The sequence below is a fragment of the Notothenia rossii genome (assembly GCF_949606895.1).
Source record: "Notothenia rossii genome assembly, chromosome: 3".
NCBI classification, from domain to species: Eukaryota; Metazoa; Chordata; class Actinopteri; order Perciformes; family Nototheniidae; genus Notothenia; species Notothenia rossii.
The window spans coordinates 21,986,917-22,002,960 of NC_136901.1; the positions used below are offsets into that span (position 1 = coordinate 21,986,917).

General features: G+C 42.3%; 3 protein-coding genes across 3 annotated transcripts in view; 2 read left to right on the forward strand and 1 right to left on the reverse strand.

The window, feature by feature from the left end:
• Positions 1–7,344, forward strand: part of arrb2b (arrestin, beta 2b) — a 27,004-nt gene extending 19,660 nt beyond the window's left edge. The window contains exons 12-14 of the mRNA XM_079670852.1: positions 1,688–1,764; positions 1,982–2,036; positions 6,180–7,344. Of these exons, the coding sequence (XP_079526978.1) occupies positions 1,688–1,764; positions 1,982–2,036; positions 6,180–6,267 (220 nt within the window). The 3' untranslated portion in view covers positions 6,268–7,344. The remainder of the gene's footprint in view (positions 1–1,687; positions 1,765–1,981; positions 2,037–6,179) is intronic.
• Positions 6,852–15,642, reverse strand: med11 (mediator complex subunit 11). Its single transcript, XM_079670858.1, has 3 exons — positions 15,505–15,642; positions 14,108–14,238; positions 6,852–8,331 (listed from the first exon to the last, which is right to left on the reverse strand). Exons 1-3 carry the CDS (start codon positions 15,572–15,574, stop codon positions 8,125–8,127), a joined length of 408 nt encoding a protein of 135 aa, XP_079526984.1. The 5' UTR covers positions 15,575–15,642; the 3' UTR covers positions 6,852–8,124.
• pelp1 (proline, glutamate and leucine rich protein 1) overlaps positions 15,628–16,044 on the forward strand; it is a gene marked incomplete at its 3' end in the record, with an annotated part of 31,498 nt that continues 31,081 nt past the window's right edge. Inside the window, exon 1 of the mRNA XM_079670851.1 lies at positions 15,628–15,916. Within this exon, the coding sequence (XP_079526977.1) occupies positions 15,776–15,916 (141 nt within the window). The 5' untranslated portion in view covers positions 15,628–15,775. The remainder of the gene's footprint in view (positions 15,917–16,044) is intronic.

The following is a 16,044-nucleotide window of genomic DNA, read 5'->3' on the forward strand; positions in this document are numbered from 1 at the left end:
AATGGCGCTAAACTTTTTAAACATAAATGAGAGCAAAACGGAGGTCATTAGGCGCATTCACACCGCAGTACTTTTCCCACAAAGGTTCATGAGAACTTAGTTCATGAGAACTCTTTAGTTCTCATTAACTAAGTACAGATCGCGTTCACACAGGAATAAGTTCCTGGCGAAGGATTAGGCAAATGAAGCCGCTGACGTCACTTCTTCTTCTTCTGCTTTGGGTTTACTGGCCGGCCGCAAACAACTTCACGGCGTATACTGCCACCCGAAGTCCCCGGCCGGAAGTCCCCGGAGTTGGGGACTGGCTTCAGTAGAAGCTGCTGGGACTCCCAGCAGCTTCTACTGAAGCCTTCCGAGTAAATCGCCAGAACGCCGACACCTCTTCATCTCCACCGCTCCCATGTTTTCTTTTGTGTTGCCATAAATTAGTCTCTCTGCGTTTCTGCGCTGGGCTAATGCTAATGCTAATAATGCTAATGCGAGGATAATAAAATGGCGGCTTCATCAAACTTTTTGGGAGTTTTACGGGGCGTGCATTCCGCCCAGCCAATCAGACATAGGAACCTTTTTCTCCCACGAAAGTACCTGCTCTCTAGCAGGGACGAAAAAGGGGGTAAAAAAGGTTCTGATGAACAAATGTTTGTTCCGGCTTTGGTGTGAACGCGACATTTCGGAACTAAAGTTGGAAAAGTACTGCGGTGTGAACGCGCCTATAGTGTTTTGACCAAATAGTGGTGTCCCTTCCATTGACCTGGGTTCCCTGCAACCATATGCAACCCATGGTCACTAATCTGGGCGTCAAAATCGACAGGACTTTTAGATTAGATAAACAGATAAACTCTGTGGTTGAGTCCAGTTTTTATCACTTGAGGCTCCTGTCCAAAATTAAACCGGTTTTATCCTTTTTTAGACTTTGAGCGTGTAATTTATGCCTTTGTTTCTACGCGTCTAGATTACTGTAATGCACTTTATGCCGGCCTAAACAAGACTTCACTGGCACGCCTGCAACTGGTACAAAATGCTGCGGCTCTGCTGCTTACAGGAACAAACAAGCATGAGCACAACACACCTATTCTGGCTTCCTGTCCATGTTAGAGTTCATTTTAAGATGTTATTGTTTGTTTTGAAATCGCTTAATGGGCTGGCCCCTCAGTACATCTCCGACCTCCTAAAGGTGTACACCCCCTCAAGGGCTTTGAGGTCAGCTGATCAGCTACTGCTGGTATTCCCTAAAACCAAGAAAAAGACCAGGGGAGAACGAGCCTTCTCAGCGTTAGCCCCCAGGCTCAAATTATCGCCCACCCTCCAAACTTTTAAGTCCCGCCTAAAGACCCACCTCTTTTCCCTCGCTTTCGAGTCAGTCTGAACTATTTTTTATAGATTTTTATGCTTTTATTGTCTGTCCATAGCCTTGTATTAATTCTTATGTGTGCCTTTTATCCTTTTATATTTTCTTATGGGTGCCTTTTATCTATTATTGTAATATTATATTTTATTATAATGTTATGTTTGGTGTGAAGCACTTTGGTAAACCCTGTTTTTAATATGTGCTATAGAAATAAAGTGGATTGGATTTAGTGATAGCAGTCAAATATTCAACAAAACTAGGGCAGCATTGTGAGTGACACAACAACTGAAGAGAGGTTCAAATCGTTTATTATACACCTTCATTTTTGTGTGTGTGTAGGGACGTAGCAGTGGAACTTCCTTTTGTCCTGATGCATCCCAAACCCTTAGACCTACCCAGCTTCCAACCACAGTCAGGTAGGACACACACACACACACACTCACACTCACACTCACACTCACACTCACACTCACACTCACACTCACACTCACACTCTCTCACACACACACACACACACACACACACACACACACACACACACACACACACCTACCTCATAACAGTTTGGGCTGAGCTGTGTTAGCTGGAAGGATTAGGCTGTAATTTAATGCCTCAATGTGTTCTTGTTTCTAGTTGTTCCAGAGGCTGATGCTACTGTGGACACAAACCTCATAGAGTTTGAGATGAAGTAAGTGTGCTACTAGATTTCTCCAAACAAAACCATGCGTTTCACTCACAGACTGAAGTGCAGGGTTGTTATTTGAGTATTAACCTGATTTACGAACGCAGCAGAGGATTTGGATTAGCAAAATTTCACATGTCACTGAATTTGAGAGCAACAAATAGAACAAGGTGATTCTTGATCAGTGGTTGCACCTATTCCACAGCAAGTTAACGTTGGAGAGAAACTCCCTATAGAGGGAACATGTGGATTTTAGCCTTTGCAGACCATTTACATGCACTAAAACCTATAGAATACAGGAAAGGGGAAACCCAAAAAAGCAGGCTAGGGCCTCTTTAATCGACAACAGATGAAAATATAGATTTGTTTGTTGGAAAGGCGGGAATATTTCTTTATTAATGACTACAATTACTTATTTCTTACTCGCACTAATTTCAACCGTATAGATTAATATGATTGGCTTACACATGATCTGGTTCTGATATATCTGTCAAGGCTCCCTTCCTGTTTCCATCAAGCCACTAAGACGCCTTAAAAAAACAGTTTTAACGGGTTATCTGTACATTTATTTGTTTTACTTACAGTTGTGATGACTGTTTGGCTTCCAATGAAGTTTGTGCGACTCGTGTTTAACAAAAGCAATTCCACACACATTCAGCAAAGAAAATAGGCCTTTACTACAGTTATACAAATCAAAATAAAAGAGCCAAAACTCAAATAAAATAATAGACAATGTAGATCGTATTTCTTTATTTTTACGTTAACGGTTAAAAACTGTGTCTCGACAGCATCTTCCACACAGGTTGCCCATTTCTATGGTTGCGGTCGGATAATCCAAAAATCAGCTCCTTACGTCTAACCCTATCGTCTATTCCTTGAACTCTGAGTGAAACATCACGGATTTAGGAGAAGAGATTGCAGTACTTTAGGGTACGGACACACCAACCCGATTATCGCGTTGGTGGGCTTCAGGCTGACGATGAGCGTCGACACGCCCTACTCGGATTGGTGTGTCCCGCACCGTCGGGTCTTTTCAGCCGACCCGACGCCTTTTCATGGTTCCACGGACCACTATTGCGGTAAGCATGTTTTAACTTCCGGTTGTTGTTGTCATCTCCGGGTATCCCGTGTGCCTGTTCTGTTGCTGATAGCTTATTATCTTAACTTAATCGATCATTTTAAAACTCTTGATCACGGCAACTGCCTGACGTTGTAATCACACGTTACTACAGCTTAAGCACTCACAACTCTCCTTCTCTTAGCGACTGTAACTCCACAGTTGCTTACACTCTTTTCGGGTTTGCTAACGGTAGCTACTTTAGCTTGATAGCTAGCCATGGCTCTTTCCCCACCCTCGGGTGCTATTTCCTGCTCTAACTGTCTCATGTTTGGTTACTTCCCTACCTCCTTTACTGGTACCGATACATGTGTTAAATGTAGTATAGTTGTTAGGTTGGAGGCGGGAATCATAGCCATAGAAGCCCGGCTCCGCATCTTAGAAAGTAACTCAGCTACAGTAAAGCCCATGTTAGCCGGTACGGACCGGCAAAAGGTAGCTCCTCTTAGCCGTCCCCCGGCAACTCTCGAGCAGCAGGGAGATTGGGTGACTGTTCAGAAGGGGCATAACGCGAAACCCGTGGGTCCCCACCAACCCGTTCACGTATCTAACAGATATTCCCCACTCAGCGAGACACCCGCTGAGAAGCCAACTCTAGTTATTGGTAGCTCTATTATGAGACACGTGAATTTAGAGACCGAAGCCTCCACAGTCACATGCATTCCGGGGGCCAGAGCGGGCGACGTTGAGGCGCATCTTAAACTGCTGGCTAAAAATAAACGTAAATACAGTAGGATTGTTATTCACGTCGGTGGTAATGATGTTCGTTTACGCCAATCGGAATGCACCAAACTTAATGTGGCGTCGGTGTGTAGTTATGCTAAAACAATGTCGGACACCGTAATCTTCTCTGGTCCCCTCCCCAATCTGATCAATGATGACATGTATAGCCGCATGTCATCATTTCAGCGCTGGTTGTCTTGGTGGTGCCCAGCAAACAATGTGGGCTTCGTAAATAATTGGACAGCCTTCTGGGGAAAACCTGGTCTGATCCTTGAAATATTGGCTTGGAAGCCAGTTTCCTCGCGATTGAGAAACGGCCTCGCTGTTTGAGGGCTTGATAGCCCACTCCCCCTCCACACCGTTCCACACTCGTTGGTTTGGAACAGCCCTCAATATGGCAGACCCTCCGCGTGAACGCGCAAACGGAGGGGTAGGATGGAGGGGGCGGTTTGGGAATGGGCCCTCATTTCTCTAAATGCATATCGAGGACCGAGCATCGAGGAGGCTCTCTGGAGGAGCTATGATCGAGGATACACTGATGCATCCTCCACGGCTCCTCCACGGATACATTTCCGGGAACGGTGGAGGCTTGACGCACAGGCAATGACAGCTCTGCATGCATCCCCTGGATATTATTTTAGTAACTGCTTTCATCGCGACGCGATGTTTACAGTGAGAACAGCTGTGAGGTCCGTGCAGAAAGCAGAGCAGTGTGTAAAATATATATCACTCAGTATAACAGGCCTACATTACTTTCTGTATTTGTATGCTGTAGTTTAGTAGATATCTACAAACAAAGAGTCAATATTTTTCTAAGACAATTTAGTGCTTCATATAATAAAATACACAACGGCTGTAGCCTGATTATATGCTTTAGGAGCTGTAGGTGTGTGTGGTACAGTGTGTAGGTGCGTGTTGTACAGTGCGTATGTGCGTGTTGTACAGTGCGTAGATGCGGCGGACAGACGGGTCTCAGTTGGTTTGGTGTCCTATGCTTACTTTTAATACTTGTAAATACAACTTTTGGCCTGTAATTTAAATTCCACATTTCAGCGACCAGAGAGAGGGGGGGATATGTCCAGTCTCTGATTGTGTTACGTTATTATGAGTGCTCTCACACTTTTAAATTGTATATTTATATAAATATATTTGTGTGTGTGTCCGCATCTGTAGCCTGTTATTGTCTCATTATACCGCACTGTCAATGAATGAAAAGTAAATAAGTCATCATGAACACATCTGTCCATCAGACAGAGTGCTGCTGTGCCTCCTGTCATCATTAATGGACGTTTCTTTAATATGACCGCTCAGAGGAGAGGAGTTCTCATTTCCCTAACCGCCTACTGCTTCCCCTCCTCTCTCCTCGGTTCCCCTCCTCGAGTCCTCCGCTCGCATTCCTTTGGGCGGGACTAAGACACGAGGATAGGAGTCGAGGAGGGGACATTTAAGAATTGAGAAGCCTCTATTGTCTCTTGAAGGTCTGGCACTGTGGGAAATGTAGTCTTTTATAGTCTCTTGTCTTCAGGTCATGATTAAGGCCCAACCCCAAATCACCCCCTACACCCTACCCCTACACACTCCCCCTCCGTTTGCGTGTTCGCGCGGAGGGTTCCACCATATTAAGTGCTGTTCCAAACCAACGAGTGTGGAGCGGTGTGGAGGGGGAGTGGGCTATCAAGCCCTCAAGCAGCGAGTCTACAGCGGTGCTGACTTGAGACCGGTCTCTACCTGACTGGAGTCACGCTGTGTGTGTCCGTCAGGAAACAACCTGTTTACAAGTAGTTCCAGCAAACATCCACTGATAAAATGCGATGTTAACAACCTCATGATAGCCTCCTATGTTTTAATTTAGGATTATACCTGTGTTTAGTCTAGAAAAAGGTAAATGTGTACATTTTATTATAAAGTTGTGTATATTTACAGACTGTTGCAAAAACTAAGAAGCTTATAAACATCAGGTTTAAAACTAAAAGAGTTTTACAAAAAATTAACACAATGAAAGATGTTAGGAGTTTTATTTGAGTTATTAATTTACATTTTTTGTCAAAGAGATGCTGATTTGAAACCGTTGTTACCGTTGTTGGGGTAGGGTTGAGGGGGTGATTTGGGATTGGGCCTAAGTGACAATATTTGGCCCTTTTACAAAAACAAAAGACTGGCTCAAATAATATCAGTCGTAAAATGAATATATTAGCAGATATAAAACCTTTGACAATATAAACCGCTCTGAACTAACCCATTCGACCTCATTTCTAAAGTAAAATGTTTATTTAAATCCAGTTAAGTGATGACATTCTTTCTCTTTTCAGTACGCCCACTACTGATGACCTTGTCTTTGAAGACTTTGCTCGCCTGGGGCTGACTGGGACGAAGGATGAGAGCGACCCCTTCTGTTAGCTCCTCCCTCCCCAGCAGCTACTTCTCAGAGTCTCCAGGTCACAGGTGCTCGACCCCAGAACACAGGAAAAAGGACTTGTGAGGGCAGCCTCCTAAAGTTTTCCACATTTTTATTGTACCATTTATTTGGTATGGGCTACTTCTAGATGTGTTTTCTTGTTAAAGGTATAAAGTCGTACTGGTTGTATTTTAGTGTTCAAAAGCAGGATTTAACCAAGTGAGGCTAATTTGTTGGAAGTACTGCTGCGTGACTATTTTTTAACCTGCTGATATCAGTATTGTACAAGCTGCTGTGATTCAGGATTCATTCATAGGACGAAGAAATAAAAGTGGTATTTTTCTATACAGACGATAGGGTAGCTGTTGTCTTCAGGGGAACCTCCAACTTGTACTGCTTCCCGTTGATTATTCTTTCTAATGAAATAAATAAATCATTTTTATATCTGGAGCAGACCAAGCTAGAGGGTAGAGTTAAATACACAGAAATGATTTTATTTTTATAGTTATTTTTTGTATTTTTAGTAATCGATTCAAGCGTGAGATCAGCTCTTTAGTGCAAAGTAAAAAAAACACGCTATTGCTCATATAGTTAATGTTTTACTGGGTCAAAATTTGTGAACAAAAGTATGTAAAAGTGACATCGTTTCTACATACCTCAAACATCTCTTAGGCATTACATTTCATGTCAGCCAATATAGTATAAAACTAAAGTAATATATCTGTGATGAACTCATATTGGCCTGCCTCGTTAGAATTTGGGCTCTTTTTATCACATACAAAATGCTAGCTCGATTGTGCATTGATTATTCTGTCTATACTGTATCATCATCTAACATGCAAGTAGACCAGCTAGACAATCGATATCTAAACAGGCTTCTGTGTCTTTGTATCTATGGAGATGATTTTGGATACACACTTGTTTTCCCACGGTGGAGATGTAAATGTAAAGCTTTTGTATGTCAATGTACGTGTAAGCTACCATGGCTTTTATTATTATTATAATCAATTTGTAAAACAACTAAAATGCTACCTGTTAAATAAGATGTCACCATATAGTAAAAAAACATGACACGTTTCTTTATTGGGAGTTGTTTTTTTACTCTATAAAATTAAACAAAATGTGCAAATAATCAAGTGGAAGTGTCAAATGAAGGGTAAAAAAACATGGTTTTTGGAATGCCAGAGTTCAGTGAGTTGTGGAAGGATGCATGGCGTCATAGAGTGACGTCTTCAGCGTTAATGAGGACAGTTTGGCAAATGTTACTGAGGGTTTGAAGACAAAAGAGACTTGTTAAAAGATTTGGGCAAAAAAACGTTCTGGTCACTGTCTGCTGCACTTGAATTGTGCTCCTTTTTATTTAGCCTGATCTGACTTTAATGAGAGACACATCTTGGTCAGGGAATTATGTTTTTTCTTTGTTGCCTTCACTTCATATTTTTGAAATGTTGAGACTGTAATGGCCATCCATCATGGTCTTTGTGTATTGTTTTGTCACTGATAATATGGGTCTAATAACATATAACAGATCGTTTTGGTAGAGAATCTTTCACTCTTCTTTTCCTCTGAGATTAATCTCGGCATGAAGTGAATGGGTGATAGTGTGCTGTGTCCATGTGATAAATGGGTGTAATATTGGAGTTGCATGGGTCTAATAACAGATATCTCACAGATCGTGTCAGTCGAGGGTTTGTACCTCTGCTTTTGAGATTTATCTTGGTATAATGTGTATGGGTGCTAGATCATAACAAGTGCTGATTATGGCAAAACATTTGGTATCAAAACATCGCCACTGAACATAAAAATATACCCAGAAATGCAACATCTTTCTTGAATTTGTTGTGATTCCCTCTCTGGTCTCATGTTGGCTGCTGCTGTTGTTGCTGTAGTTGTTGCTGCTGTTGTTGTTGTTGCTGCTGCTGCTGCTGCTGCTGCTCCAGCATGACTTCACAGGTTCGTCCCAGTTCTCCCAGTTTCACCTTGGCGTACTCGGCTCTGTTCAGCGCCATCTGACAGTCCTTCCTTGCTGAGTAAGTAGAACCTTCGTGAGGCTGACCAGTAGCCACCTGGGGGGGGAACAGGAGAGTCACTGCTTCATTCTTTGACTTATAAGACGCAAATGCAGTACTGAACAACACTTATCATTGTCGATTGGAATCCTACTATCAGATGAGATAAGCTTAAATAGTACTAAGCTATTTTCCCTTTTAATGATCAAATAAAAACACATTTCAATAGAAAGAAAGGCAATAAAAATAACTTGAAATGTCATTGGAAAACAGAGCACCCCTTTTATTATTGCCACTTTAAATGTACAGTTTTACCTAAGAAGCCAGGCATTTAACACTGTTCACACTAATAAGCAGTTTTGGGCAAGTTACTTTATTAGTTACTAAATTATAAAAGTAACTAGTAACAAGTTACTTTACTTTAAAAATAATAACAATAAAGATAAAGGTTTTTGTGTTCTGTGGCACAAGAGAAAAGACAACTCTCCATCATTGTAGCAATTATCATTATTAAATGTAGTGGAACAATAAAACACAAAAGTGCGATTTAAAAAAAATCGTTTTTTGGCTGTTTAGATGGTGTTGCTCCATCTGGGTCACTGCCGGTGGTTGAGACGGTGGGGTCTTTGGCGACTAGTTTTATAGCATTAGTGAGGTGCTTCAGGAGATTGGCATTGCTGTTATTCGATGTGGACAATGCTTTTCTGTCCTGCACACAGTTTACATTTGACCGTAATATTTTTTGCGTCCTTTATCCCCACAAATTGAAAATAGTGGTTATATCTCCAAGTTGTAAATGCGCTGCTGCTCTCGCTGATGTGTGTGTGTGTGTGTGTGTGTGTGTGTGTGTGTGTGCGCGCGTGTGTGTGCGTGCGTGCATACCGCCACCTCCGAAGTCGGCTTGACTCAGTTTGCTTTTATGAAGAATGCACACGTGTTTAATCGTTAATGTCAGATATGTACTAAGTAAATACATTTGTTCCTGCTCAAGATTAGATTCAACTTTATTCTTATTGCACAGATTACAGGTACTGAGACATGCAGTTTAGCTTCTAACCAGGAGTGCAAAAAGCAGTAAAGTGAAAAGTAATGTACACAATCTACAGAATAAAAGATAGAATGATGAATAAACAGTGAGGAGGGGTATGAATACATTAGATATACAGAGCAGCCTGTGAGCACTGTGAACAATGTGTATGAATACACTAGATACACACAGCAGCCTGTGAGCGGTATGAACAGTGTGTATGAATATGCTAAGATATATAAAGTATCAAAACGGTAAGCAGTGCAAGTATAGTATAAAATATATAGATATTAATTCCATGATGATAAACATTGTGGAACAATGATGACAAATGGGAATGGAAGTGGCGACGTAAAACGGACACAAAACAACAACAAACTTTTGCCGAGCCAATTGGAGAGTTTCATCACCAGCAAGTGGTAAAAACCACCAATGAGCGCTCAGCTCGAGATATCAGCGAGTCGTTTCCCATCAAGCATTTCGCTTCCGCAGCCCGTGGTACGTCTACACTACACGGTACGTCTACACTACAGGCATCAATAAATGCTTTCAACGCTTCGCCCATTCACTTGAATGGGGTGACGTAGAAGATTTTGAATCTTCGCCGAACTGCATTGTGGGGAGCATGGCATGGCTTTGCAAGCATCACGAGCATTGTTCAACTTTTGAGGCTCGATGCTTGGCATCAGCCAATGAAATCCCGTTTATGCAAATCCCGCCAGTGCAAGCGCAGCCAATCAAACCGCGTGCAAGCTGGGAGAGCCAGACCGCAGTTCATTTCCTCATATTCCAAACGAGATATTACGGTAGCAAATCACCCGGTTCTTTACGACCGGAACTATTTACCGGGATACAAACCGGAGGAACCAGGCATGGAGGGAGGTGGCAGAGACAGTGGGTGAAACTGGTCGTTTTTTCGCCTGTTTGGAGAGTTTATATCCAGTTTACTTCGTTTTAACATTGCTATTGCTTTGTATGTCGGGGGCGGGAGATTCATGTGATTGGTTGCTCGCAAAAAATCGCCAAGCTTCAGACACGCCCAGCTCCAAGATTTTTTCATGCCTGTAGTGTAGACGGGGCGACACGGCCCGTCTACACTACAGGCTACAGGCCGTGTCGGCCCGTCTACACTACAGGCATCACTGTCTCTGCCACCTCCCTCCATGCCTGGTTCCTCCGGTTTGTATCCCGGTAAATAGTTCCGGTCGTAAAGAACCGGGTGATTTGCTACCGTAATATCTCGTTTGGAATATGAGGAAATGAACTGCGGTCTGGCTCTCCCAGCTTGCACGCGGTTTGATTGGCTGCGCTTGCACTGGCGGGATTTGCATAAACGGGATTTCATTGGCTGATGCCAAGCATCGAGCCTCAAAAGTTGAACATTGTTCAACTTTTGATGCCGATAGATGCTCGTGATGCTTGCAAAGCCATGCCATGCTCCCCACAATGCAGTTCGGCGAAGATTCAAAATCTTCTACGTCACCCCATTCAAGTGAATGGGCGAAGCGTTGAAAGCATTTATTGATGCCTGTAGTGTAGACGTACCGTTGCGCCGCCTCGCCGCGCCTCCCTCTCAAGGCTGCGGGCGTCTTTGTCCCGCGAGATTTCAACGTCTCATGTAGGCGAGCCTCCAGAGCAAGTCGGTTATGGCTAGAAAGGATCCGTCTTGTGTAAAACTCTCGCGAGAGTTTGGCTGAATGTCACGTGGCTGAATGTTTACGTTTGGCCACAGCAAATGATGGCGAGAAGCCAAACTATCTATTAATTATCTCGATGACAGGGAGTGTGATTGTTGAAATAGGGTGTTAGCAGTCTTGCTGGTGTTCAAAGAAGAATGACAACAGCACTGTAGATCACCAACACTATGGTTTATTTTTTATTCACAGGCAAGTCAACGTTGTCGCAGTAAAACTCCCAAGATAGCTCCTGGTGCAATAAAATGTTCCCTTGCAGTGTTTTACTATTATGTCTGATGTTTCTCTATTAATATTGCTGCTGCATTAATGTGTATGTTGCATCATGTTACTGCTGTAGATGTGTTTCCGAGCCGCTCGGATTACAACGAGAGTTACAACGAGAACGTGACGTCATATTTACACTAGACGGATCCTTTCTAGCCATGGCCGAGCAAGTCTGACAAAATGACTAAGGATCATGCAACGCACTAGCAAGACGTTGATCGCAACTGCGCAGGTCTCGCTTGTCTCAAACAAGCCTAGGTTGCGTTCCAATAGTCCATTTAGCTTAGGAACCTTCCTAACCAAGTGAAATGACCCGGAAGTACGTCAGTGGCAGCCATGTTAAGTGCCGTTCCAATTCTCCAAATGAAAGGAAAGGAGGTTTCAAACTTCCTTTATAACTTCCTTTAGCTTAGGAACCACTGGACCTCCCTAACCGAAAGGAAAAATGTTGCCCCACAATGCCTTGCAGCCGCAGCATTTGCCGTCACACAACAGTCGGCCGTTCACGGAAACAAACGATTATGACGGAGAAGTTATATCATGAAAGTTACGGTGCTTATTAAGCATTTTAAAACGTATGTGGTAACTTGCCAAAGTGCTTTGTTTTGAACGTTCATCAGTAAAATAATCAAAAAGAGAAATATGAACGTTAGTTTTTACTGAAATGATCAAATAAAGTCAACATTTCACTGAGCTGTGTGGGGTTTGTTCAACTTTAAAAAAATGTTTGAATGGTGATATACACCGTGATAGATGTTAAGGACTAACGTTTATAATAAATACATTTGTATTTATTTTAAGATATTTTCATACAATCATACTTATTGGGATCATTTGTATTAATGTGGGAGAGGGTGACGAGCATAAATTTCACTTTCCTTTTTTATTTCAATTACCACTTTGGTCATGAATGTTTCTCTGTTGTCCACGTTCATAAAGCATAAAACAACAGCATCAGAGCACGTTGCAGAGTCTCTAGATGAGTTTACAGTAGTCCCTCGTTCTTATTATACATCCATGTTGTAGTCCGTTGTATAGAACACTGTAGTTTCCAAAAATTTCACCACAGCAGCAGACGCACACAATGACGTCCGCTGGCGCATCATAAACACGTCAGATAGTGAAATTGCATTCGGATTCTCTAAAGTAAGGCAGTCTCTTCTCCTACGTCCTTTTGAATTCTCCTATCCACTATCCCTTAACCCCGTGACGTTTCACTCAGAGGTCAAGGAATAGGAGATAGGGTTAGAATTTAGGAGCTGATTTTTGGATTATCGGAACGCAACCCCAGTGTTTGTGTGTCTGTGGGCCTTTCTCACTTCTCTTATTTTTCATTTACTCGCTCCTCGGTCTCGGTCTCACCGGAAGTTGATTTGTCTGCGCCATCTTGAGTAGCGTCCCAATGGCCTTATTTTTGTCGGAGGAGCGAGGAGCGATAATGGAGGAACCAGACCATCCTCCGATGAAATCCTCAGACACTCGCCCCGCCCCCTTACCGTGTATCGCTCACTGATTGGACGATGCAGTACATGCACTGATGTGATGCTTCTTGACATGAGAGCAGTTTCCCAGCGGAGTGAAGAAAATACATGAACCTCACGGGAGTCACTCCTCAGTTTACACCGTCTTTTGTGTCAATTAATGCATCATTTAGTTACAAATATGTAATATATCTGAACAACAAAGTGGTCAAATCATTTTATTCATTTTTTGGAAACGTTTTACATTTTAATTTATTATCATTTCCATTAAGTCAGTCATTAAGTGCTATTTAAAATGTTGATTTGCTACATATCCAAACAAAGTGTGCAATCCAATGAATGTTAATCTAACTGGGTTTTGATATATAACATCTATTTTTCTTCTCTCAATTATTTTATTTATTTTGTGCACTCTAATCAATATTAATCAAACTATTGTTCGTTTATACATTTTAAGAATGGCGTTGATGATACAAATGTTTGTGTCAGTAAATGTGTACTAACAGAGGCGGGGGTGTGTGTGGAAATAACGGGGACAGAGCTGGCTGCTGTCAGACGATCAGCTGTGCAGCGTCATCACAAACGGACGTCGCTTCACGTGACGCTCCGGAGGAAAGGACGTCCCATTGCTCTTAAAACTAATTTCCCTGCTTCTCGTGGTTTCCTTGCGTCCCTCCATGCTTCCCTGGTGGGAGGGACTAGTCACAGGGAAACGACGCAAGTGAGGGACGCAAGGAATCCATTTAACCGAAGTGAGAAAGGCCCTGTGTATTTTCCCCATAAGGCAAAACCCGCCCAACTTTGTCTCTAATTGGCTTACCCTGAAATGTTACCCCGCGTTAACCAATAATCACTCCTCTTTTGTCACTTTCACTTTTCCATGGTACTGTGAGAGGACATCACTGTATTCACCTGTAAGTTACATCAGCAGGGAGATTCGGTTCAGTTGGATCACATAATGTAACGCACCCATTTAAATCACAGTAACTATAACGGCGTTACTGAACGGGAATAGGTAACTAGTAACATTATTAGTTACCACAAAAGGTAGTTGCGTTACAGTAACGCGTTAGTCCCAACACTGCTAATAAGCAAGGATATATTCAACATTAAATACACAAAATGTCTAAACTAACTAGATCAATACAAAACTATTTGCTTTTTTAAGATTACATTTTTGTTCTTTTTGCCTTTATTTGACAGAGGGACTCTGTCCTGGGACATTGTGCTACCAAGGCACTTAAAGAACTGTATTCAAAACTAATAACTGTTTTGTCAACAGTTTTTGAAACACAACTTGTACTATGGGGCGATATTTTGAAATGTCTGCAGGGTTATAAAGCACAAATGAAAAGTACTGTTACCTGTGTGAGGTAGCGGATCTGGCCGCTCAGTTCGCTCTCCACCCGGTTGATGGAGCTCTGGAACTGGACCAGCTGTCTGTCCAGGTGACTGGCGTTGTGTTTGTCTTTGGAGAGTTCCAGAACTATATTACCTGCAGGGGAAGCATACAACAACAAACCACATTAGTGGCAGCAGAAAAAGCACTAAATAAAAAATCTGACAAATGAACCCATAAAGTTAATGTGGTAAACATGTTAGCAAACAGTTGTTCTGAAGACACATCCAGCAGACAGATCAACATGTAGGGTCATGTTTATGTCCACCTGAGGAATGTCACACTTATGTTCACTCTTCTTTTAGCTCGAGTTTGGTCTCCACCATCTACAGAGAAGAACATCTATCTTTTTAGCTGCTAAATGCTCCACTATGTTCACCAGCTATCTCTAACAACAAAAAACACCATTTAAACACCTTTTACTTTACACATTCAGTCCATTGATAATAACAAATATTGATAAGTTTAAGAAATATGTTAGTTCTCATGGTCATTTTCAGACTAATCTTTTAGGGGCCAAATTGCAACAATTTGAGATGGGGCTCAAGATGATGGTGTTGCCCCAGATGTACTTGTGTTGGGCATCTACAGGGGCCCTCTGCAGGACACACACTAATCCATGGTAATGCAGGGCCTGTCATTGTCCATATTGTACTTTGTCCATTTTGTACTTTGTTTTTTATTCATATTGTCTAAAGGTAATGAACAAGGATTCCCCAAAGGTGGAAACCATATTCAATGGGCTGACAACACATCTCGTATGCAGTGGTTTAACTTTCGAGTAAGTACATTAACTCAAGTACAAATTTGAGGGACTTGTACTTTACTTGAGTATTTCCATTTTTTGCTACTTTTTTACAATTTTTTGCTACCCACTGCAATTCAGAGGTAAATGGTCAACTCCACAACATGTATTTAATACCATTAGTTACTTTACAGATCTGGATGAATGATGTGAAATATAATCAAGTGTTGAATCAGACTTTAGTTCCACCTGGAGTAAATTCACAAGCTACCCGGCCTGCAGTATACAAAGCGATTAAAACTAGCTGCACCTTTACCAGCTTTGAGAACACTTTAATGATAAATCATTATAAAACATATCATATATATTATTCTGAAATAGACCAATCTGCACAATGACTACTTTTACTTTTGGTACTTTAAATATACTTTGATGCTAATACTTTTGTACTTTTACATGAGTCACATTTTGAATGCAGGACTTTTACTTGTTCCAGAGTATTCCTACACTCTGGTACTTCTACTTAAGAGTTAGGTACAAGATCTGAGTACTTCTTCCACCTGCCCAGCTATACATGATGCATTCTTTCTGTTGAAGTTAGTGAAACGCTTCCTCACCAGCACACTGCAGGGTCGTCGCTATCTCCTTCTCCACCTCCTCCAGAGCTCTGAGCCGCTCGTTCGCCATGAGCAGACGGCAAACAACCAGCAGCTCTCAGAGAACACCTTCTACTCCCACACAGTCAAACTTCACCCTGTGGACAGGAATCAGTCTAAAATTGCTCGACTGGCTGATACCTGAGCACAAAGCGGCTAAAGCGGCACATCAACAAAGAATGCGACGCTACTCAGTCGCACAGTTGTGACGTCCGTTTATCACAGAGGCAAGATGGCTACATCGGCTTGGATGCGTGGCCCCTCTGCTATGCGACTAACGGAGGGTTTGGTATCGGTTCTGAAGGAACAGCGTCCCGAATATTTACCCACTTTGTTGGCAAACTACAGAGAGCATGGCGTGTTTCAGACCCAGGTACAGCCCGCCCCGGGGAAGCACGTTAGCTTGGAGGCTAGTTAGCTGCTGTGCTACTCTGCTGCACGCTGTGTTGTTCCCTGACATGTGTACCTGCAGAAGAGCTGTGGCTGATAACTAATCAACTT